At 43.3% G+C, this 25,491-nt stretch overlaps 1 protein-coding gene across 4 annotated transcripts in view; it reads right to left on the bottom strand.

Moving 5' to 3' along the window:
• Window positions 1–25,491, bottom strand: part of CACNA2D3 (calcium voltage-gated channel auxiliary subunit alpha2delta 3) — a 3,251,448-nt gene that overhangs the window by 226,221 nt on the left and 2,999,736 nt on the right. For all 4 annotated transcript variants that reach the window (XM_069643639.1, XM_069643642.1, XM_069643640.1 and 1 more), the window contains one exon: window positions 73–184. In XM_069643639.1, coding sequence (XP_069499740.1) covers window positions 73–184 — 112 coding nt within the window. The remainder of the gene's footprint in view (window positions 1–72; window positions 185–25,491) is intronic.

Genomic DNA, 25,491 nt, shown 5'->3' with positions numbered 1-25,491 from the left:
CATCCCCTAACATACACATAAACACTGCAGTTAAACGCCCACAAGCAGTTCTTAAAAAAAAGAAAGGCTTACTTGTAACAGTCATCACACGCAATGCTCCCCGTCGTCTCTTTTATTGTGCGTTCAGATATAAATGCTGGATATTCTGTGTCACAGGGCTCCATGCTCTGTTTCATTCTTTGCGCTGTGTGAGTAGCAAGAACATTTTAACCGTGAACAATCTTAAAGAACAAACTGCATTTGAAATACTTGAGACAATAATGAATGTATATGTTTTTTCTTTCTTCTGAGAGGATTCAATGAGTTCACAATTCCTTAAATTGCAATACACGTCTATAATAGCTGTTTTATCCTAGACCGGTAACACTAGTACAGTGTCATTATACCTGTACTAGGGTTTGTCAACAAGCAATGCTAGCTTTTATTGCATAAGAGGGGCAAACGCGCTGTCAAGCAAAGCACGGCCAACATTAAGCACTTATCTTGAGCCAGCTCAACCCATCTACTTGTATAAGGAGGATGTTATTTGGTTACCTGGCATAACAAAGTCTCACCATTACATGTTGCAAAATGTAAAAAATCACACACATAAAAAAAAAAAAATACACAGACAAAGCCAATGGGTCTGTGCATTTTTCATTAAAGGTGGAGGAATTGTGTTTAGTTAATGTGCTTTATACAGGTGGCTCACACAAAGAATGTGCCTCAAGCCATGAACATAGAAACATATAATAGAGAATTCAGGCTGTGAAAAAAACAAGGATACAATGTTACCATTCAACACCAATTATTAAACCACATTCCTAGGAATCATTAACGTGCTCATAATGGGCTAACTTATGCTTCTTTCTGGAGAATAGGTATAGGCTAAACATCATGGAACTTGAAGGTATTTCTGTGCGTACTGTCCCACATCAGTAATGTCTCTTAGAGAAGCTCTCTTTTGAATGTTGTCAAACGTTGTTCGCATAGTTCTGGTGGGATCGTGTTCCACAGTAATGGCTCTTGTGAGGTGTGTAATCTCGAGACAGTTCTGGATTGTCTTTGTCTAGATCATTTGAAGTCCTTCCGCTGTAGATGTTGTTAAGGTTCTTGATGGATGGTAGATTGATAGCTTGTTTGAATTGGATTGTTTGTTCTATTGGCAGCCATTTAAGGGATTACTAATCTACAAAATGTGATTTTGCTTTTTTAAACCCGATGATAGACTGGCTGCCTTGTTTTTGGCAGTGCTCATGGGCTGTGCACTTTGAGTCTGCCTTATTTATTGAGGGATCAAGGTGGCCTGGATACACTTGCCCCTAACAAACCTGAATCACCCTGGTTTTAGGTGATTCTTCAGGGAGGAACATGTGGCTGACAAAGGGACACACAGCTGACGTTGTCCTTGCTAAATTAGATAGACAGGGTGTTTGCCGGAAATCCTTGATGTTAAAAGGTTTATTTGGAAAATCACATGAATTAGTTTATGTTACAAACTCAATGTGGATATAAATATTTGAAGTAAAGCAATTCATTCCATGTATACAAAAAACTATTATTTATGAAAAATATCTAGTGTGCAAATTGTGGTAAAATTGGATGCATGAATAATTGAATGTTTGGTGCATATACAAAACAAATTGGGTGTGCAGGGGACGGGAGAGTCCCACAAGTGTGTGGACTCCTGCTGTTTCTTCATTTGTTAGTACAACCCAGTGTAAGGATTGATTATCTCCCCGAACTACATATCTGTAAAGTCTAAAGTATTATAACGAGTAAGTGTGCTCTAGGCCCAATAGAAAATACACATGGCTGACATTGGCATTCAGTCTCAGGCAAGTTTCGAGGAGACAGGAATTCATTGATTGAGGCAGGCCTAGAACATTTAGGTATGGCTTAATTCATAGGAATGCATTTAAATGTGTTTGAGTGGGAGGGGACAGGGAGCTAGTAAGTGATTGACACCCAATCAGAGAGTGAGATTTAGAGTTGGTTTTACTTATGCAACAATTCAGAGATTGGCAAACCCAGCACTCTAGCTCTGAAGCCCCACCCTAAATTCATAACGTGGATTATGATCTGGACACATATTCACACATGAACAGGCATTGCTGTTGGACAGCAGTGACACTGAGAAGCAGTGAAGAATGACATCACATATGCACAGTATCTAACATTTAATGGAAGCAAACCCCCAATTAACATACTACAGTTCTACCACTGCTTGGGAGTTAGTCATCAAGCTCTACTCTGTGTACCCTAGTGATTTGCAGTAGTGATCACCAATTGATCAAGGTAGTTTTATAAAAGCAACTAAGCATGGGCAAAGCTATGACACGTCAATGACAAAGAACACGTGATCAATGATAACATAGCTATTATGCTGACAATAGATCTCTCGCTTTGCTCATTTGTGAAACACCCAGAATTCTGGCACCTTCTGTGGAAAGGCAGTCACCACTAGAACGTTCCTTGCAACACTTTTTATTTTATGAAGCAGTTCTGGAATAGTATGCTATGGTTATCACTGCAGTAGTGTGGGCACTAAAGCAGTCTGTTGAGCAAAAAAAGTCCACTTCACCATGGACACGTGGACCAGTAGACAGAGCATTGACTAGATATCTGTCATAGTACGCTGGCTGGACATTCCTTTTTCAACAATCGAGAGGGTCTGTGAGTAATTGCAGGGGGCAGTAGGTATGTGCATATCAGCACCAGGCATCCGTGTGCATGCAAATGTTTGAGGACAGAAGAAATAGGGGAGTTGGCTGGGGAGAAGGTGTAAGAGGTAGACAAGCAATGGCTGAGGACTCATCGTTTGCATTTGAGATTTATTACAGTAGACAATAGATCAAACTTATTTGATGCCTTACAAATTGGCATGTCTGTATACTGCTACAATCAGTTGCGGATCCTGTACAAGAAATGGTTGCTGTAGCCGAGAAGGTCAGCACCCATTTTGTCCAGGCTTACCATGTCAAAAATGCACTTCACCAACTGCAAGTGTGTCATAGGTTTCCACTACTTATCCTGAAGTCCTCAGTGGAGACCAGTTGGAATTTTAATTTGCTCATGCTGGACCAGATAAATGAGCATTGCAATGCCACCACGGATTACTGCAACACTCATTGCATATCTCTACATGGGGCTTTTTTAACACTGTTTCTTTGTCAGTTTATGTCTAATGTTTGATCTATGATGTGCCCTTTCTAAGAGGCCGCAAAGTGGGTTGGCCATCACAACGCATTTGTGAATGAGGTTTAGCCTCTGGTGTACCTGCCTGCTCTGAACCTGACCAAGTGTGTGAGGATGGTGCTGATTTGGATTCTGCAGGGCTGGTGAGGGTAGTTGGATTTAATGGTAGGGTGAATGTCTCACTGCAAGCATTACAAGGAATGTGTACTGTCTGGGATGCTTTTCTGCAATACTTGCGACAACAGGTGGGAAACAAACACAGGCAGTAGGAGAAAATGCGGCCACATACACCAGGTATGCCAGGCTTATGAAAGACAACAGAATCAACAGGTTGTACAACTATGACACCCATTGAAAGCTTGTGTAACCTGTACTGGCATACCCTATAGGGAGGAGGATCTGTGGGACACTCTCCTAGGTGAATAAGGCATCTTGAATGCATCAACAGGACTAGATAGTGGACCATCAGCCAAACAGATGCTTGATGCTTATCTTTTGTGCAATTCATCTGTGTAAATAGATCAATAAAAGTTATCATGTTGGTACAACTGCTGTTCCTTCTAGACAGAGGAAACTATGTGAGATACTATAAGACAGCAAAGATGCCGTCCGACATAGCTTTGGTTACAGCAGTGGCTTTCATCTTTAACTACAGGAGAAGACTTGCAGTGTTGCATATTGAACAATTTACATTTATAAAAATTAACAACACTTAATAGTGGAAGACTATAGAAAAACATCATCCCAGAGCCAACTGCTCCAATGATGTGCAAGATGATTTTTCACTGGGTACATACCAGACACTGCAAAGTGCAGCAGGCTTGTTTCATGGTACAAGTAGTTGGGAAACGGACAGCTGTAGCAGTCAGTGTGAATGAGAGGATATCACCATTTACTGGCTTACCCATCCTGTTGTGTTGGCTATGGTGTAAGCAATGCATTGAATCATAATAGCACACTTGTCAAAACTTTCTCCCACATGTTCCTGCCTCGTAGGAAGCCATCCACTAAAGTTCTTTGGCATTTTCACAGACAGCAACCACTCTTTAAGGATCTCAGGTTCTTGCCTAGAGATCACCCAACAACTAATGTCCCCAGGTTTTTTCACAGGTACTCAGGTTGTCCCACAAGGTGCAGCCAGGGCTTAGTTTTCTCAGCACATTTCACAAGGCACTGCCACCCACCATGGTTCTTAATGCTTAAGAGTACTGGGATTTTCCATAGGTTCTATGGTATTCCCACAGGGGGCAGCCAGCCCTTAATGTCCTTTGCTTTCTTCACAGTGCACAGTGTACCACTAAGGATGTCAGTTTCCCCAGAGGTTCAAGGCGCCGCTGCCTGTTAAAGTTCTCACGCCCTGCCATAGATCATTTGATAAAGTTCTCCAGACGCCCCACATTATGCTGCCTCCCTCATGGATGTGGAAGATAACGTGTGAGGACAGTATCTCCTCAATGACGGTCACATTCGCTCCCCCTTGCACGTTTGGATACTTGGGGGAAGGGTTTAGGTACTCCATATGGCTCCTCAAGTTGTTCGCCGTAACTATATGGCCATGCTTCCTCAGCTATTAGCGTCCCCAGAATAAAGATTACACCTCTTCCAGGCCTCTTTCACGTCATGCCCTAGGTGCAGTGCCAACATGGCTTGGACTTGGGCCATGATAGTTGGTTGCCGTGATCAGGAATGTTGATTTTATGGAATAACTGTGTTCATCTGCTCTGTGCTTTACATACAGGACACAGACCATGGTATTGTAAAAGTATATCCTGTGATAAAAAGTAAGTGAAAGAGATGAGAAGGTGATGGCACAAATCCTAAAATTATGTTTGAGTCTTGGTGAAGGTTAGCTGAGCAAATATGATTTACTCCCCCATGCACTTTTCCTGATGTCACACATGACATCATCAATACGCTCAAGAAGGTCATCATTAGTGACAACACACACGCTGCCTACTTCAAAGTCACCTGTAATTACATTAGTATAAGGAATACAGGTCCACAATAGCAGACGATTTTGATCTGGCACCTCATCTGCTGTTAACAGAGACGCTAGTGTTTGTAGCACTCCGGGTGGCAAGAGTATTCATCACCATATTTTACACGGGGCCCACTGCATGGTGCATTAGGTTGCTAGTCACATATTCGTATGTGTTATTTTTAAAGCATACTATGTCACATAGGAGTACTTCATGTAATGCTCTCGTATGTATACATCATCCACCATGTACTCTACCACTAGCAATATTTGCTGCACATATCGTTGTGCCAATGTCTACTATTCACTTTCACACGTTTTCGTAATATTGCTCACTACCTTACAGTGTAGCCTTTTGCATGCACGTGTTTGTTTTGTTACTGTTTTGTACACCACTCATGCTACTGTTGCAATTGTGTACCTATTGTGGATCACCAAGTGATCTGCACATATTTGGTGGGTATTTTTGTTCGCTGCATCCACACACAGCCATGTCGGTTTCCTTCCATCAATCTTCTCATTTACAAAGCCCATTACGCTCATTCCACTTTTGAACTTTGTGCCCAATACACAGTCCACAGATAGTCTAGGTATTGACACATTCCTAATCCTGACTTGTACCTAGGATGGCGGCTCCTATATTATCAGTAAACACAGCTCAGAGTGTATTTTGTAGAAGATGTTCATTTTATGACATCATCAGTTGACTCGAACAGTTTAGCTTTCTCTTTTCATTTCTCTGCTTCCCTCTCTAAGTTGCTATTGGTGAATGCAACAGCCATATATTGGTGTCATTTGTGATACCGCTATGACCTCCAGAATGAGGATGTGAGTAGTGTATTGCAAGAAGAGTCTTTTGCACCTTGTGCGTATTTCACTCAAGTGTGTTAATAGATATAGCTGCTTACTGTGTATGACTTGTCAAATTTACATTAACTAGCACATATCAGTTCGCAATATTACATTGCTTGGGGCTGCATGTTGTTTGGCAGAAAGAAATCCCAAACAATTATATATGTTGTTTCCCATGTCTTATAAACTTTCATACAGGCATTGAAGTACCATGCTTTTTGGTAGTGATTACAGATATTAAACATTTGTTTTTCTTCAACCTTTCCAAAGACAAAACTGTCTCCCTCCTAGTAGGAGACGATTGCTTTAGTGCTTCGTGATCTGCAGTAACCCTTCCAGTGCCCGAGACCAAGTCCTTCATCATGGCCTTCCATTTAGGTTCACCAAAATGTCACAGTAGGCATAGGGATGATTTGTGATGCCACAATCTCCCAGCTGGAAGCAGAAGGGGAAACTCCCAATTAAGAGGTAGCTGGTGTACAACTCCATGACTTGGTCACATAGATGGTTGAAAGTGAACAATACTGTATTAATTAAGAACAGGAAAGCTTGCTTTTAAGCCACAGTACTCCATTGATTCCTTGTCCAGAACATAGTTAAGTGTCCAGATATCTTCATTCTTCCAGCATCACCATTTTAACTGTTTATTTTCCAATGAGATTGAAGGGTACCTACATAAGCTAGATTCTCTGGATCGGAGATACTTTTCAAACAAGTTTCTTTTCCAAATTTCTAATTCTTTAAATGGGCTAGCTCTTGACTTAATAATTGTATCTCATACTATATCTCCTTATTTTGCTATGATGCTTAATGTATTGGACGATTGGCTATTTTGTTGTAAGACATAATTGTATGGTCTATTGAGTATTACAATATTGGTATTTTTTAAATGTTCCAGTCCTGCATTCTCATCACTTTCATAGAGCAGTGTTGTGCTTAGTTAGTCACACCTGTAATGGTATTCAGTGATATTATAAAGCTGTTGCTCTCCATTTGTTAATAATGATGGCACAATGTGTATATATATTTCTGGTCTAAGGGCCACATGTCCATCTGCTGATACGCACTATGACTGTACTTCCTAAAACATCATCAGGCTATCACCAGCGAGATCATAATGATTTTGTAAAACAATTCAACCACCCGTTAAGTGACATTCTTAATAGATCAGACTGGATACAGAATTGATTGACCAGTTTGAATTCTCACATTTGAAGATGCAATTCAAGAAGAATTTCATCTTTAATAAAACAATGAGACTCATCATAAATAGTAAAAACAAGTATAATTTTAAAGTACATTTTGATCAAAGAGATCTCTTGGCACTACATGAGAAAGATGAGTGAACCAAATATGACTCATTACTACTTAGGTTTTTAATTATTTCCTAATATTTTCATATCCTGTGTTGTGAGGAAGGAATAATGACTTAACTGCATATTATTTGCATTGAAAGCCCTGCCACTCAGACAAAGTTTGTCGACCCTTGGGATCTGATTTAAACATGAAATAGAAGCTCTTAGGCGATCATTAGAAGGGTATAATGTCAATTTATGTCATACAAATGTGAACACTCTGTTACACATTGCTCAATGGGACAAAAACAGTATACTACAATCAATCTAGCGGGCTACCAGAAGAGATTTCAAACTGTGCAAGTCCATCAGGATGCATTCCTATTGCCAGGGGCTGAAGAGACGATTTGCCTCATGTTCTTACATCCCTAAACATGTTGGAATTAATATTTGGAAAGACTCGAGATGCAGTACCACGTTTGTATAGTTTATATAAAATAGAACTATGGACAACAAGGCATTAACTCCCAACGGGTTACAGAGATATGAAAATAGGTGTCTCAGGACTCTATGTTGGATGAATCTAGACTTGAATAGTTATCTTAGAGTCAAAACAATGGATACGACATTCCCATGATTTTAAACTGAGGGATTGTGTTGGAGCACTGTCTTCATGTTGCAGGCTGGGTTGGGGTGTTACAACTGTAGACTTGCCCCCAGTAGCCAGGACTTTTCTATGGATGGTTTAAGCTTTACTCTGTTATGAAAACTGACCACTACCGAGTCACCCATCAGATCAGACAATCTGAGCTTTTCCAATCAGAAGATAGTAACAGAGCAGCTCTTGATAGGAATATGACGAGATGGTCATTGACCGAAAGAATTTGAGAAAGGGAAAGGCTGTCAAGCAAAATAGGACTAGACTAGCAGAAATTGAGCAAGAGAAAACGATTTAAGAGATGAAACATGGGGCCATAAGAATTCCAAAAAGTTATCAGTCAGTTAATCATCTGAGGATTGTCTAAGTCCTACCATAAACCATGAGGTAGGATATGACATTTTAGATATTGAGAAGTTCTTTCAGCATACTTTTAAAATGCACATTGTGTAGGACTCATTAGGCCTAATTCACAGAAAAAGTGCTAAGTCCACACAAAGTGGTTAGAAGGGTCCAAATGTACTGCACCGGGAGCAGTTTCATTGAATGAAAAGCACACAGAAACCTGCAACGCAAAGAAGAATGCCCACACCCTTCCCCCAGGGCATAGTGAAGATAGTGCCACAATGTGAAGTGTGACATTTTCCACTCCGATGGCAAAGATGTTTTCAAGTATTACTTGCAAGCAACCACCATTACATCCACTCCTCTAATGCGACCAACAGGTCTCCATCTCCGTCCACTAATATGCGCCCACAATTCATGTCAAGTCCACACCCACAGTCTTCGTTCCAGTAGCTCCACTAATCAGCGCCACCCTGTTCTACATAAAGGCCACACCCACAAGTCCTCATCCCAGGTCCACCATTAATATGCACCCCCAAATCCTAAATAAAGGCTGCACCCACAAGTCCTCACCCCAGTGCCTCCACTACTAGGTGTCCCCCAATCCTACATAAAGGGTGCACCCACAAATTCTTGTTCCAGTTCCTCCACTAATATGCACCCCAAAATCTGCATCACTCTATGCCCACTCTCCTTCCTCACAGTTCTTGTCCCAACAAGGTGAACACTGACATTCATGCATTCCAAATAAACTTCACACCAATGGCCACTCTTCTATTGCACAGTATTGACACCAGGAGTTGGATGAAAAGTGAAATGTCTGAGTACAATTCTTCTAAATCTACTTGCTGCAGAGGTCCATGATGAAACCCCCGTCCACCTTAGTAGGTCTCCTCCACTCCCACGAAATGTACCTCCAGACCTACTCACAGATCCTGGAAGGTGATGAACAGGATTGAGGGCCTTGCTCAGTACCCTGGTGGTGTTAGCCTTACATTACATGTTTGTAAGTGCAAGGACACGTGCCAGCTACGCACCTTGGCCCTGTTCAGTATTGACCACTTAGCTCCCTTAACTCTTCAGACCTGCATCTTACTCAGCTGCACAACAGCCAACCAAATGGTGTGTGCTGTGATCCTTTGCTTGTTCGCCATTCAGGTGATATAGTCCTCATGTGAGGTGGGGAGGCCATTGAATAAAAGGGATCCAGCATCCTTTTTTATCATCCACAATACTACATCATCCATAGGTACTTCTGGCCTAAACAAAAAATTGTCAGGTATTTCCAGCAATGTATCTATCAATCCAGGAAGCCTTGTTAACAAAATATTTACTCAAAAAAAAAAATACTTCTGGTTCTTAAGGGACAACTCATAATGCTTTTTGGTCTGTAAATGCGAATATGCATTCTCTTACATTCATGTAATGTATCCCTAAAGTGGAACATATTATCATTTTGTACGTAAAATATATTGTCATATCAGGTTTTGTCATCAAGTCACATCCTAATATGTTAACTGGTGTCTATCCAAAATACAATAATTACATAGATATGTCATGTTCTCCCATTGAAATTGGAAATTCATGAGTAAACAAAACCAAATTCAGAGCCCCAGAGAATCCCTGCACATTCCTGGTGATGCCAGACATTGAATATTTTCCCTCTCGAACACAGGAACAAGTCTCTCTTGTGTCTACAAGAAACAAAAATGCCTTGCCTTCTATCGTTACCCTGACCCTCGGTTCCTCTTGAGGGGCGGATGTCACAGATAGTACTGAACACATCAGGTCACTCTTTGGGCTTTCCTATTGTGGATATAAATTCATCATTGTACCCGTAGAAGGATTCCCTCCCACTACTGTCACACTCCATATCCTGGGTGTAAGTATTTGTGGGGATCCTGTATTCGCCTTCCATTGTGGCATCATTGCCTGTTGCATCAGAGTGTACTGTTGTGTCTGTAATTGTTGTGTTTGCATAGGCACTTGCTTGTGGCGATTGTGCTTGCAGGGGAATCTGCTGCGTTTGCTGTACTCGCGGCACATTTCTCAGTTACTGTGTGTGATTTTGGGCATAATAATCTGGTGATTCTGTATTATACTGTTTGAAATAACCCATCCCTGCTCTTGTAGCTTGCCAGTTCTGCTGCATGCCCCCTCTACTTCTACACGTTCAGGCCATATGTCCTGTCCACCCACAATTCCAGCACTGCTGCAACTGTCCTCCATTAAATCCTGCCCCCTTGAGGGTTTTGAAAACCATCACCTCATCCTCTAGGTCCATTCACTCTACCATGTGGCCAGAAATTGTACCCGCCCTGATCTACGGGGTACACTACATTGATTGGTTGTGTAGGCGGCAACTCTTGTATGACCACTCCTTCGCCGCTTGTCAGTACTGATCCTTATATAGCTAATTTTGATAGCTTCTTCTGAAATAGCTTCCAATTCTCAGCTTTTTTCTTCTTCTTCTCCTGTCTGTCTAATCAGCAATGATGCACGAAAGTCAAATGTATTTCTGGCCATGGCTTTGCCTCCATCCCTATCTGTTTTTACATCTGCCTTTGCACTGGCTTGAGTAATCCCTGAAATAAAATATGATAAAATAACGCAACGGTTTTATCCCATGGTTCCCTTGTCTCAAGACACCAGCATTCTTGAATCTCCTAAAAATAAGCCACAAGGTCTTCATTCTCTCCCATTTTCCTTGACATAATCACGCCCATGCATGATGTATCAGGATTCTGTACTCTAAGTGCCCTCCATAAATCTGCTCTTGCAATTATTAAATGCTCGTAGGCAATGTATGTCACCCACTGCTAATGTGATTCCTGTCGTCATTATTTCTAACTCGTAAATTCATTTACCCACTCCTGAAGTCAAACTGGGTAATTTACATTTCAATTTACCTTCATCATTTGCGACCACAGTATATATTGTGGTCGTCCTCCCCCTTTCTCTAATAACGGGAATTGTGTAAATCCTGTTCTACAATCGTATGGACCCATTTGTCTTGTCTCCCAGGTGGGGCTGGTTTTGCCTGCATGTCTTCTTCCTGGCAATAATCTTAAGGAGGAAGGATAGCTCAGGGGTAATGCGTTTGTCTTGGAATCAGCGCAACACAGGTTTGAATCCTGATCCCGCCCATAGGAACAAGTTGCTGGTATTAAGCGCATTATAAATTAACAATAAAATAAAATAAAAATTAAAGCTTCTTACATAAGGCGGGGACATTTCCACTACATTATGCGAACATCGTTGTGTTTGTTCAGGGTATGATATAGGTACTGGTGTTTTTCCTTCTGCTTCTTTTAAAACTGACAACTTTACCCCATTTTTTTATGTTTGGGTCTGTCGAAGAGCCACATGCTCCCTCTCCTTGTGCTCTCTCATTTTCTTCATCTGACATCATCATACCCAACTGTTATCCCTTTCCTCGTCATCAAGGTCTAGTCTGTTTAGGGACAGCATTCTATGTTTGTCCATCATACGTTATCCGATCTACCTCTTGTTTCTCTCTGTGGAGACCCTTCGATACTTCCTCTGGTCTCGTAACCATATTTTCCTGTCATTTGCCTATATATTTACCCAATTGTTGTCCCTATGCCTTCTGCCTCATTCTCATCAGCCCATTTTGGTACTCTAGTTATCTCGTGCAGCTCTCTACAATGCTGTTGTGACCTTCTCTCTTCCTCCCATTGTTCTTGTTCTTCAATTGGTAACAATGTGGTCTTTTTCATCATCTTTTTGTCCTCTACTCCTTCTCATTTACGTATTTTCTTCCTCTTCCAGTCTTCTCTGTAACCTCCTTTCTTTCAATCACTGTGCTTCCATTTCCTCCCGCTTCTTCATCTCCCCAACTTTTCTCTCTCTCTACTTTATCTGCTCTTCATACCTTCTTTGTTCTTCCTTTCATTTCCTCTCTTTTTCCTTCTCATCTTTACCTGCCCTTTCTTGTTCCTTTTCCTTTCCTTCACATCCGTCTCTTTCGCCTCTGTCCTTAACATCATCAATACTCTTTCTGTCTAACTTGAGTAGCATCTGTCCTCCCATCCACTCATTCTGTACAATTTGTAAAATTGTCACTTTGCTGGCTACATCTTTCTCTCCTTTATGTCTCTTGGTCTCTTCTTCTATCTCTATTAGTCTGACCCTTCTCTCATTATGCTCGCCATATTTATTACCTCCAGACATATATTCACCTTTTCTAATCTTACTTTCTTCTGTACTATCTTCACTACTATAATCTCTTTGTGCACATATCTGATTAATATACCCTGCCGCTGCTTTTAACTCCTTTCGAGGATAAAATCCTTGTTTCTCTGTGGTTGTACTACTGACTTCAGAAGGAGAAAGAGGAGCTGATGGCGTTGTGCCCTCCCCTACATGCTGATTAAGCATCCACTCCTTCTCATGCGGGTATTTTTTCTCGCTCTGATACATTTTCCATATCTCTAAAATAGCTAACATTATCCATAACTTTATCCCTGTGTACGCAGCATGTAAGTATGTTGTCATGTTTTGCAATACTGTTCTTGATAGGGAACACTCTTGAGGCCAAGGCCTTTTACCGATTCAGCTTGATATTTCCTAATCTTAGGTGTGTACCTCGGTAATGTTTCAGGTGTAGTAGGGAAATGTCCCCCATAATTAAAAGCAATTTCTAACTTTCAATACTTACTGGATCTTTAATTCTGTTACTACTTTAATCATTTAGTATTATAAAGTAACGGGAGGATAGGTGAGGGGCAACATGCTCGCCTTGGAAGCAAGATGACACAGAGCAACACAGACGCGATCCCCGGGTCTGCGCTTAGAAACCTCTGGGTATTAAGTGCATCATGAATATCATATCAAGGTTATTCTTTCCTTCTTTCACAGCACTTCATATACCAAAGCAATACATTCAGGCAAGCACCATCAATTGCTAGCCATTCCTTAAAGGTTTTCCCCAAAAACCCTTTCCAAGGATACACAACAATATTCTCTTTGCTTCTTTCTTACAATTCTATTGATTCTCACTATCCTGGTGTTCTATTATTGACAATCTAAGAATCCTATCTTGCTGTATTTTTTCTCAACTATTACCCTCCTACCCTCCTACGATTGTCGCCGATCACTTGTTGTTATGGTCTGATTAGCAGTCAAATTATTACTATTGTTCCATATTTCCAATCTACATCCTAAATTATCACAACTAATAAAACCACGTGTCTTTTTCAAATAAATCAACTTCTTACACTAACATATTCATACCCCCAAACAAATGTGCACAGCAAATTCTTTGATTGTCTACCTCACTTTCTCTAGTAACAGTATCTCATCTCCATTTGACCTCATTTTGGAGTGTATAACACATCCTTCTTGTCACTTTGCTTCTGGAATCCCTTACTTAAAACTCTGTTCTTTTCTATCTCCTTGAGAATAGGTATTCAACATACCTCTTCTCCAATCAATCCTGATACGATTTTCCCCACTATATATATTAACACATGCAATAAAATCCCTGCCCTTTTATTTGTCACTTTTGATGTTCTACCTACGTCCGTTGCTCAGTTTGAGCCCTTCGGTATCGCTTCTTCCCCAATCAACCACTTCGCCTCCAGTCCATGGGGGTACCTATGGGGACCAGACAGGAATTTCTTCAAAGAGGTACCTGCCAACTGTCTCAATTTACATGCATGATTTTTCTGCTCTCCACAGGAAATTTTGTGATCTTCTGGCTGATAGTGGAAGACATCAATAATCAGAGAGTCTGGATTTGAACCATCCGCACCGCTACCAAATGTGCAATAGCACCTGGAGGAATACAAGTGTCGAATGGGATTACCATAATAAAAGATCTCATGCACAAATAACAAGACAGGGTCAAAGAATATGGCAAAATACTACTTTATTATCAATTCAATTAATTAGGGAAACCTGGTAAACAAACAATTGCAGCTCACACGCTCTCTCTGCATTCCAGTTACACAAAAGTTTTTATATAAATAACCTATCATATCATATCATATCATACCTTGACATACGTCAGCTATGATGTCATCCTACAAAGCTAATCATAAAAAACCTACTGGGTAGAGGGATTGTGTATACTTGTAGTCTGTATAGGTCTTAGTATCATCATTGGATGCCTCTTCTCTAATAGGCAAGCCTTAAAATATCTCTAGCTACGTAAAATCCAGATAATAACGTAATACCAGCAGCGGATAGGCACGTGCAACAATGATTGGTCCACCATTACGTAGGCCCTCTGATTGGTTGGCACACTTACCAACCTTGAACATTCGGTACATTAGCAGCAAGTAAGCACTGATACCCAGGAGCGAGAGAATGTCACACAACTGCCTTTCTTAGCTAATTAGGTTACCAATTCTCATCAGATAGGCCGTAAACCAAGGCTTATTTGTAGTTGACCTTTCTGACTGTTTTCTTCCTCAGAACTTTAAAGAGAGTGAGGGCACATTTCTAACTGTGTCTGGAGCTTAATGAATAGGTCTTGTTTTTCATCCCTGAATGACGTGTGAGGAGACCATGATTTTGTCCATTTTTTATTTAGTGCTATTTGATTCAATTATATTGGGTGCTATTACTCTCCTTGGCCTCTGGGTTCTTGGTTTCTCCATTCTGCATGTGGTTTCTTTAATTGAACAATACTTGGCACTTGCAATTGTTCACTGCTTAACTTGTGCTAAAACACAAATGTTCAGCATACTGTGAGAAACCAAAGGGTTTCTCACTGCTCAGTCTCCAGGGAACTGTCATCCAGGTGGCCAGGACATGGCCATCACCTTTGGATCCAGTTCCTGGGGGTGTACCAGTGCAGGAGGATCAACTGGAGGATGGGTCCCTGGGACCCTGGGAGTGGGAGTGGGGCACCCGGAGTAGAGATGCAGTATCCTTGTTCCCACTTCCCTGTAGTACACCCTCATTCCATGAACGCCCCGTTTCCAACACACACTCTGCTGTACAAACAAAGTGGTTCAGGAAACACAGACTTACACACAACCAGTCTGTTTGACATGTCCCAACATCACGGTCAGGAAGAGTCAGGCACTTAACCTTAATGACTCACACCTGAATCCTGTTACCTTTCCCCACTGGGATAAAAGGCGGAGCATGAGAGCACCCGGAGAGCAAGGCAAGAAGGGAAACCGAAGTGAGCAAGACCAGCAGAATGTGAGTGCCGAAATTCCGGGAAGGTGACATGACTATGGAAGCAGGGCAGATGGGGGCGAGAGGCGAAGGAAAGGCCATGGTCCTACCAGCTGCGAGGTGAAAGTCGCTGCAGAATCCCAAAGAGGCAACTCCCTACCACTACAGATCGTCCCATGCAGCATGAGGACTTGAAAGGAGGCTAGCTGCACTGGGCCAAAAGCCTTGACTGAAAGGAAGGTCTTGATTATTGTATATGTGTTGATAACTGAAAAGGACATTAACGTTTCAAGTGCTCATTGGGTTATCAAGAAACCGCGAGTGAAACCACATTGTTACAAAAATGAAGGATGCCGAGATTCTGCGTGTGAGAGAAGTCACAAAAGAAAATAACTAAGAAAGGAGGTGAATTTTCAAAGTGGTCATACGTTGATAAAGTGAAGGGTACAAGCCCCCTTCTTTGACAAGAAGTGAAAGGAACTGCAGATACCAGAAGGCCTCGGGAGAGGTGGCTGGTATAAGCCTTTGAACTGTATAGAGTATTGTGGCTTGCACGTAGGACAGCAGCCGGGAGAAAGAGAAGGTTGATTGTGAAAAGTAAACGCACTTGCTACAATATAACAGAGTGGCCCGGTATGATGCTGGAAATGCATTGGAGGGACAGGACCTCCGTGTCTTTGTCCTGTACTCCAATATCATGTGTGTTCTGTGTTATTTTCTGCACAGGAGTCCAGTGGGACCCCTGGCAGTGCAGCTTTTCCTCTTTTTGGTTGTGGTGAACAGAGATGCTTGGGATACCCATGGGTGGGGGTACAACCCTGTACCTCTAGTGCATGTTTTTGGACACCTGTTTGCTGTCCACAGAGCAGTGTATGTGCAGGTGGCAGCTTCCTGCTGAAGTGACAGGAACTCTGAGTATCCTGCATTTTGGGATACCCAGGCCCTGCCATAGGTATCAGGGGAGTCCTGCTAGAAGGCAAGATGGCCCCTGGGGCCTCTTGGTTTCTATTGCCTGTTACCTTGTTTTCCCAAAATCCTGGGAAGCCCTGACTCTGTTCATTCTCCTGACTGGCTTTTGGGTGGAAGAGCCATACATTGTATTGTGTGGAAGCCCAGGCCAGACTGGCTGGAGTCTTCCAGCTGATCGCATGTTGTGGGTACACCCTTGGGTGGGACCTGTATGAATAGAGTGCATGACCAATATGCATTCTATGATATGGGTGTCTGGTTTCAGTGTGTGTGACACAACGAAGGATACAGCCCTGCCTGAAACTGACATGTATGCAGTGTGGTGTGCTGAAAGGCTGGTTGCTTGCCCCAATCCACATTCCTTGTTATGGGTGTCTGGGTAGACGTGGATGGCCTGAATGCCTGTGAGGCTGATTGGATGCCTGACTGCATGAATGCCCTTCTGTGTGATTGGCTGACTGAGCCTGGCTCAGCCAGAGTGAATGAGGCACAGATGTGTATATCTGGGGACCTCTCACTTACCAATTGGTTCAGAATCTGAAGTTGAAACTTGAAGCTCATCCTTGAAGCCCAGCTGGAAGAAGAAGAATTATTTCTGCTTTCCTTCAACGAAATCTAAAAGCTGCTGAGTCTGTCGACGACTGATCCAAGAGAGGACCTGGCTAGGAGACTGTTAGGTGTGAGAGTCACACATAAGTGACACGCACACTTTCTTGCACTGTAACTGTTACTTTATTGGATACTTCAAACAGGTAAGACATGTCCTTTATATAGTGCCCACCAGACAGCTGAATCCCCTCCAACTGACCTGCCTGGAACCTGGAACCTTCAGTCAAGGCAAAACTCCAGATTCCAATAGGGAACACAACCAAAAGTGTGAACTTAATAATAGAACTTTATACAGACAATGGATGTACAGTTAAATGGTTTGCATGCATGCATGCATGCTCACAAGAACATTGAGGTACAAGGGACCATCGTACAAAAACTGCTGTTCTTCATTGAGGTGCCCCGGAAGCCAGTTATGTGAGTCTGACATCGAGAGAAGGGGTCCACCGAGAATCCTGAAGAGAGCAGCTGGACATTGAGGCTGTCGAAGTCCATTGCATCGCTCTGCATTGCCTAAGAACATTTTAACTGGGGCTCCCTTGCCATCACCATTGACCACTTTGTCATGCCGAAGAAAATCGAGGTTGCCCGCTACTGAGGAAAGTCTGCCGATGGGTTTCTCGCCACCCGGAGCTAACAAAGACCTCCCAAGGACACTGATGAAGCGAAGATCCGAGGTCCAGCCCATGGTTGAGTCCTGATTGCTGAAGCTATCCCGAGGTACGTTCTGCAGCAGCAGCACCGAGAGGTCAGAGGACCGACAAACACAACTTCCGACACCCGACGCCCCACTGAGTCTTCTTCGTGGCACCTTGCATCGAGGTGGACTGCATGCCTCTTTTTCCCAGGAATTCTGCGATCAGTCGTCGAAGAGCACCGCAAAGGTTGAAGCTGCACCATCGACGCCAGTGTTCCACTTTTCTTCAAGGAACATGACGCCCTGCAGCTCCTGCTTTAAAGGGAGTCCACCCTCGAGGGCATCATCGACGAACCATCGAAGAAACTCTTCCACAACAGGTACCTTGGGTGGTTGAACCTTTTGACCAGGAAGCAATACTTAGTAGACATTTATGGACTGGGATTGTTAATACTTTTATTACAGGTTGCCAAGGTGGGTGGATCCTACCTCAGAATTGTGTCTCAGTAGTAAGAGCAAGCATTCTGCCATTGTTTAACCCTAACCTGCCTTCCTTCCTTATGATCTATGTTGATACACCTTGCTGCATGATTTGTATGCTACATAAAAACTGTCAGCAGATGATGCATTTTTAAGGATTCTAAAGCTAGTGTAGTACTAAATAGAAACTGGATATATTTGCCATATTAGAATGACCAAAGTACAAAGTGTGTTATTGAATTGCGTATATATCTTGAACCTTATTTATATAAAGAACTGTGTTAGCACATAACATAGTGTGTGGACATTCCTTTGGGGGGATCGGGTACTCAGTATACTTGAGAATCAGTTTGCATCACCTCCTGAGAGCTTATGACATGGTTGCTCATCCACAGGTACCATATAGATAATCTTGGCTGGGGTGCTCTGTGCTTCTACTCTTACATATAGAGGACAGGAGTACAGATAACCCCTCCAGTCTGTACACCCAGCGAGACGTGATCGCCTATCAGGAGTCTCTGTACCAAACTGGCAAGTAAGTAAAAGTGAAAGCGTGAAAGATTGTAAAGTAACAAGTGTGATGCTGGCGGTTGAAGGCTTGCGCCCGATCGAGGGAAGCCAAAACTGCTTAATTTTTATATAGTGATTGAACAGTGAACCCAATGAAGGGGTATCACGAGAAAGCCGGAGAAGAGTGGAATTATGCATGGTGAGAGATTGCGAAAAGTCCTGTGCTCCCAAGCAAAAGACATTGATTCAAGGGATCCTGCCTTTTTGAAAAATGGCTCCCTGATGCCTATAGACTCAATGGGTACTCACAGTCATGCCACTGTTCCGCCTTGTCCCGTGATGCAATGTGTGGAACGGAGTGTATTAGTTTGGCAGTCCTGAACTACTGGCCCCCTTTTGGACATTTCAGTTTGCATTTCACTCTTTTGTTATACATATCATTGTCCCACACCCTTTTGTTATATAGAGAAAGGATTTGGCAATGGGTTTATTAGTATATGCCATTTTTGTTTTGACACAACACCACTAGGACAGATTTTTCTTTACTGTCATGGTTGTAGCTTGCTCCCATCTTACATTTAGGTTTAGATTAGGTCTTTTTCTCACCCGTATACTGTTCAATAAACACCCTCGATTGTACTCCTTGTGTCTGTCGTGCTGCTGATAACCATGCTTTCCTTACAGTACATAGCTTAAGCTCTTTAACTAGTTTTGTGCCATCTAGTTACAATTACTGTGGCATCCTTGATTCTGAGCCAAGCAAATACACTTTGTTCTTGCACAAATGTGTATTCCAGTGCCTGTCAGCATTGCAACCTTGGTTTCCCTCCTAAAGGCTTCTTGCTTACTATTTCACGATGCCGACATCCATTTTCTTAGCATGGCTGTGTTTTATTTCCTACTTTAGCAAGCTTCTGTCTGTCTCATCTACCTTGCATTTCTGCATAAATACATATATTACAATCTTTGTCAATTATCTTCTTAGTGTATATGGTTTTTCTTCATATTCCTATATATGTTTACTTCAGTACTTCAATCACATCTCCATTCTTTAGAAGTCCATACATCGAGTTCAGTGCGTCCATGTATCTTCCCTTTTTAGTGGCGTCACTTTATATCTGCCTCAGTTTCTTATAGTTCTTCTATGTCCAATGGTGTCTGCAGGCTCATGTCTACCAGTTCAGTTTGAGGATACATTTGAAATGGTTGTCTGAGCGCATACTGTCTCTCATACCTTCGATGTGGTATTGGGATGATACCAGGTGTCAAACACAGTGCTTTCTTGTTGTACATCCAGTACGATGGAAGTGAGGGGGTGGGCTCTATAAATGATGTCTACATCTGCCTCTATAGAGTGGGTACTGCTGCTGTAGATGGCCCTGGGACAGAAGGATGTGCTGACCCTTCCACTTTAGACTGCTCAGCCTCCTGTATCAGGGCAAGGTATGCTGCCTGCACATCTTCCTTGGTATCGCCACCTGACACCGTGGGTAGGCCTGCAATGGCCTTCTCCTCTGCCACCTCCTCCATCCACCCTGACACCTCCAATGAGGTCCCCATGCCTTGGGGCCCATGTGTGGTTACATCACCACTACCCGCTCTCTCTGTTGCTGTGGTGTCCACCATGATAATGGGATCCAGGGGCTCAAAAGTTGACACTCTCCCAAGGACATCGCTCTCCAAGGAGGTAGATGTTAATGGTTGTGCCTGTGGTCTGCAGTGGTGTTGCGAGGCTTTGACCCTGGTATGCAGCTCCTTAGCACAGATTGTCCCTTCTTCTTCAGCCGCCACAACTGTGGAAAAGTGAAGATACAACTTGGAATCAATCAAAAGTTCCAATGTATGTGTACTTCCTGCAATTGAATTAGTAGCATGCAGTCATCATGAGAGGAGTCCTAGGGTCTTTATCTCTAATCCTGTCCTCATTTGTGCTGTTTGTCTCCTTTGTTGTCTGCGCCTTTATGCCCAAGGGTAAATAGTGCGCATAACAAATGAAATGTAATGTAATGTAATGTAATGTAATGAGTCAACAAGCACCTGCCTCACACTCAGGACGGTGCTTGCAAATCTGAATGAATACAGTCTCTGAAAGCAAAATAACAAGTCACAAATGAGACATTGCACATGTGAACATAGCACATTGATGTGTGCCCACATACACATGACAACAACTTATTTCACGAAGCAATAGCAATGAGTCAATGACCCAAGTGCATCCTGCAGGCAAGGCCATGGAAAGGGCACCTGGCCACATGTGTCCATAGTATAATAGTCACATCTCCATCGAACAACGTATTGTTACATTCTTCTATGACATCCCAATACGAAAGTATGCCACACATACATGAACCTGTTGCTGAGCATCAAACAGCAATGTTGTTGGTCCCAACAAGAAAAACGTACATGATGACATACCATGTATTCCCCTTCATTCAGTGGCCTGACTGGTCCTGATGTTCAAACAGATTGTCAAAAGCACTAAATTGCCATGACAAGACATCCAAACACATGTGTCAGCCTCACCTGTTGAGTGGACATGAGGCAATAATCATTCCCTAATTGGACAACCCATAGAGGAGGTATGCATAAATGTACCTTGCTTGGCCCCAAAATCTCAATCTGGGTTATGTCTCTGTTGGATGCCTTGCTGGAAGCATTTCAAATTGCATGCAGACAGGTATTCTTTGTCACCTAAAGCTGCCAGAGCTCACTCCTACACCTGCCCACTTCACAGATTTGTGCCATGATATACTTGCATTGTGTGCATGAGGCCGTACTTGCAGTGGGGGCATGAGGCCCCATGGCAGTTACCATGTGTGTAACACACATGCCGTGAAAAGAAATAACTTGCTTAATTCATGCATACTCATCCAGGACATTCTAAATCAGTAATGCTGTTCACGTTATGAGAACTTATCAGCAGCTAACATACGGGCATTAAGTGCTGAGTTTATCCTCTCCAGGATCCTGACGTGCTGCATTGTCACTTGATGGCTGCCTTCAGAGCGCACCTGCACGGAAGCACCTGCCTCAAGGGCTGCCTTTGACGTCTTCTGACTCCAGATACTCAGGTCGTCCCAGCATTTCCAGGCATTGTCCACAGTATGGACAGTCACCCCCTCCACATTGATGGCAGCCGTGATGTCTTTCCAGATCGTTTGACCGCCACACGTCCCAAGCTGCTTCTGAAGATTAAAGAGGGAATCATGGGGGCCACCAAGCGGTGCACATGCTGGAAGCCTGACTGTGAACCTCCCGATCCAATGGGTTGAAAGAGTGATCTGAGCCCCCATTTTGAACCCCCCCACTGTGGTTGAGTTATCGGTTGGGTGTTGCGTAATGCATCCAAGCACATATGACAAAAAACAGGACAAATCGGATGTTCCGTTCATTAGTTACATGCGGCTGAAACTGCAGCGAGAAAACAAAAGTAACCCTGTAGGTGTTCGATATGGGACGGCGGCTCCCGGAAATACTAAGTCATGTCCCAAGGCCGCATGCACTTGCAAACATGAATTGGATGCTTCTGAGTGCCTGATTGCTCGGATCTTAACTTTGCTTGACTGCAGGGTTATATGCCACCGCTCCAGGAGAAGAGAGGCCCGCTCTGCTATGCTGTGTATGGCAGTGTACAGTGCAACCTAGCCACCACTCTAAGCCATGGATTTCCATCTCCCATATATTCTCCTACCATGAAATGAGGGAGGTGAGCTGCACCACACTTTGTGTATGCATTGGAGGGACCACACAGTTTCCTCATTAAAAAAGATGATTTTAGATGAGCACATGTCTCTGGCTTGGCTTTCAAGCGCATGTGAGTGCACTGTGTCGTGCTAAAAAACACATAATGGGCCACACTGGGTGGGTTATGTGTCTACTGCTTTCTAGATGAAAAGAACTGAAATCTTTAATAGGTTTTCTCTGTCAAGCAGGTGCAGAAGTGTTCTAAAAATAAGAAGAATATTCTTCGGTAAATCCTTCTCTTTCAATTATTTCTTACAGTAGGACCCTCAGGGTTCATTGATGTGGGGATCCTTAGTCCGAATGCTCTGACTCTTTATGATCTTGTTATACTCTAGGTCAGGGCATTTAACAGCCAACCGGTTTCTGTGGTAAGGGGTTATTAAACCACATTCATCAGGGCTCAATTGTGGGCATCTAACTAGAAGCCCTCTTCGTCAATATTGCAGCATTGTCTGCATTACTACGATTCCTCTACCTGTAAGCATTACAGGAAGGGAGGTGGAAGAGAAAACAGGGGCGAAGTTCCCAATTTACAACCTTAAGTATGGATATTCTGTAACACACTGCATATGTAGTATAGTAAAGGAGGGTGAATCTTACCCTTTCCATGTAGATAGTAGTTTTTGCATGGACGGGTGAGGCGGCCTGGGACCTGGGGCCAAATATAGTATCCAATACAATTGTACTAGTGCATGGTCGCAATAAATGAAGCAGTCACTACTGTTCTAGCATTGAGAAAACCAGAAATTGCAGTTACATCACTGCGGGAGTGGCCACGCACTGGCGTACCAGCTCCCGTTGCAAATACACCTCGCGGACGGGATCCGATCGTACGGTCCCGTCCGTGTTCTCATCTCAGTCAAGCGTTGGCTGTCTCCCGCTATTCGGGAACAGTGCCGACTGCAGGGGCTTACCTGCTGCTTGTGTCTGCTGGGTCTAGTGGGCCGCCCGCAAGGAGTTCTCGACACTGCAGCTCGCCATTTCCTTGTGTATATGGTTGTCATGGCGCTGACACAGCGGCACGTGTGCGTTCCCCAAAATGGCCGACCCGGCTGGGACGCCCGTCCTCCATTTTAGGGTCAGGCTGAAGTTGTGAGTGTGTGAGGCCATTGTGTCGTAGGCCAGCATCTGTACAGCATAACAGATGCGCAGATCCTGGCAGATCATGCCTCAGTGTGGTGCATTTAAAACACCTGATTTTCTGCTGATCATGTTGTGCCACCCCAGTGGCGGGGGGGCAGGAGGGGAGGTTGTTTTGGGTCGAGTGATCAGACTCCTGCAGCAATGGGTAACACTCGATTCGTGTACAAAAATTATTGTTGTTCCTCTTCTTCATAGTGTGGACAGAGTTTTCCAGCTAGTTGGTTCATTAAGGCCAGTCTTGTCCGTCTTCAGGCGGAAAATCCAGAGCTGTTCTCGTCTAAAGAGAAGGTCATGGATGTTGCCGCCCCTTGTGGGTACTTTTATTTTTTCAATAATGGACCATGTGAAGTCTGATGGGTTGTGGTGCTGTTCAAGAAAATGTCTCACCATTGGAGCTGTGGTTTTTGCAGTTCTTATGCATGACCTATGTTCCGCAAGGCGTGTTCTAATCGGTCTCATGGTCATGCCTACGTATCACTTTTTGCATGGACACGTAATGATATACATGACATTACTGCTATTACAGTTGGTGAAGTTCTTTTGGGTCCATGGGAAATGCCATCCAATATCTATGCTGGTTGTTCTTGTATTGCTGGAGCATACACTGCATGACCCACAAGGTGTATGGCCAACTGCTGGGCTCGGGCCCCATAAGGTGTTGAGTCTAGGTTGTGTCCTTATAAGAATGCACCAGAGAGTCTCTGAGGATTTGATGGCAAATCTGGGGGTGTCTAAACATGAGTTGCCGACGTTCAGTATGGGCCAGAGTTTCAGGACCTCCTTTTTGATTTTATTGGTCAATGGTGAAAAACTCAATACAGCTGTAATTTGGTTAGCGGATTCTCTCTGTTTAGTATGGTGTTCCAGTGTTACTTCTCTAGGGATATCCCTAGCTCTTTTGCGAGCTTGTTTCACTAGATGTTTTGGATAGCCCCTCCATCTTAGTTTGGTGGCCAGGACCGACGATTGGCGGTTGTAATCTGTCAGTTGTGAGCAGTTCCTGCGATATCGGAGGAACTGTCCAAAAAGTAGGTTCTTTTTGAGATTGGCCGGGTGGTAGCTCTTATATGTGAGTAGTGAGTTTCTGTCTTTAGGTTTGTTGAAGACTGTGCTTGTGATGGTCTCATTTCTGATCTCCAATGTCAGGTCCCTTACCACAGAAACCGGTCGGCTGTTAAATGCCCTGACCTAGAGTATAACAAGATCATACACAGTCAGAGCATTCGGACTAAGGATCCCCACATCAATGAACCCTGAGGGTCCTACTTTAAGAAATTATTACAAGAGAAGGATTTACCGAAGAATATTCTTCTTATTTTTAGAACACTTCTGCACCTGCTTGACAGAGAGAACCTATTAAAGATTTCAGTTCTTTTCATCTAGAAAGCAGTAGACACATAACCCACCCAGTGTGGCCCATTATGTGTTTTTTAGCATGACACAGTGCACTCACATGCGCTTGAAAGCCCAGCCAGAGACATGTGCTCATCTAAAATCATCTTTTCTAATGAAGAAACTGTGTGTTTCCTTAGTATGACTATTGAACTGGGACCTCACAATAGTAAATCCCAAAACGGTCCTCGACAGTATTGATATAATATGCATTGGAGGGACACCACACAAGGAGGTCGCTGAAAAGTGGCCCACAGCATACCTGGGTCTGAAGCTGAGGCCTGGCTAGGAGAAGAGGTCTCAGAGCATTGCTCATCAGGTGAGGGCCCCCTGTCCTGTAAAAAGGGGGGGTGCCTACTCGCCATGCTACTCCTAGTCGTGGGTCACCAGTGGGTTTTTGTCAGATCCTGGTCGCATAGACTTTCTCTGCTGAAGTAGTCCTCAGGTGTCCATGAACCCAGGTGTCTGGGCTCTATTGGCGGTCATGGGAGCCCACGAGGAGCTGGTTTCCACTCGGGAGGTGCCAGATCTCTCCCCCGGGTAGTGA

This window comes from Ambystoma mexicanum, chromosome 2p (genome assembly GCF_040938575.1).
Source record: "Ambystoma mexicanum isolate Mex_15411 chromosome 2p, UKY_AmexF1_1, whole genome shotgun sequence".
NCBI lineage: Eukaryota > Metazoa > Chordata > Amphibia > Caudata > Ambystomatidae > Ambystoma > Ambystoma mexicanum.
Note: the sequence above shows the minus strand (reverse complement) of the source record. Positions and strands in the feature narration are given on the sequence as shown.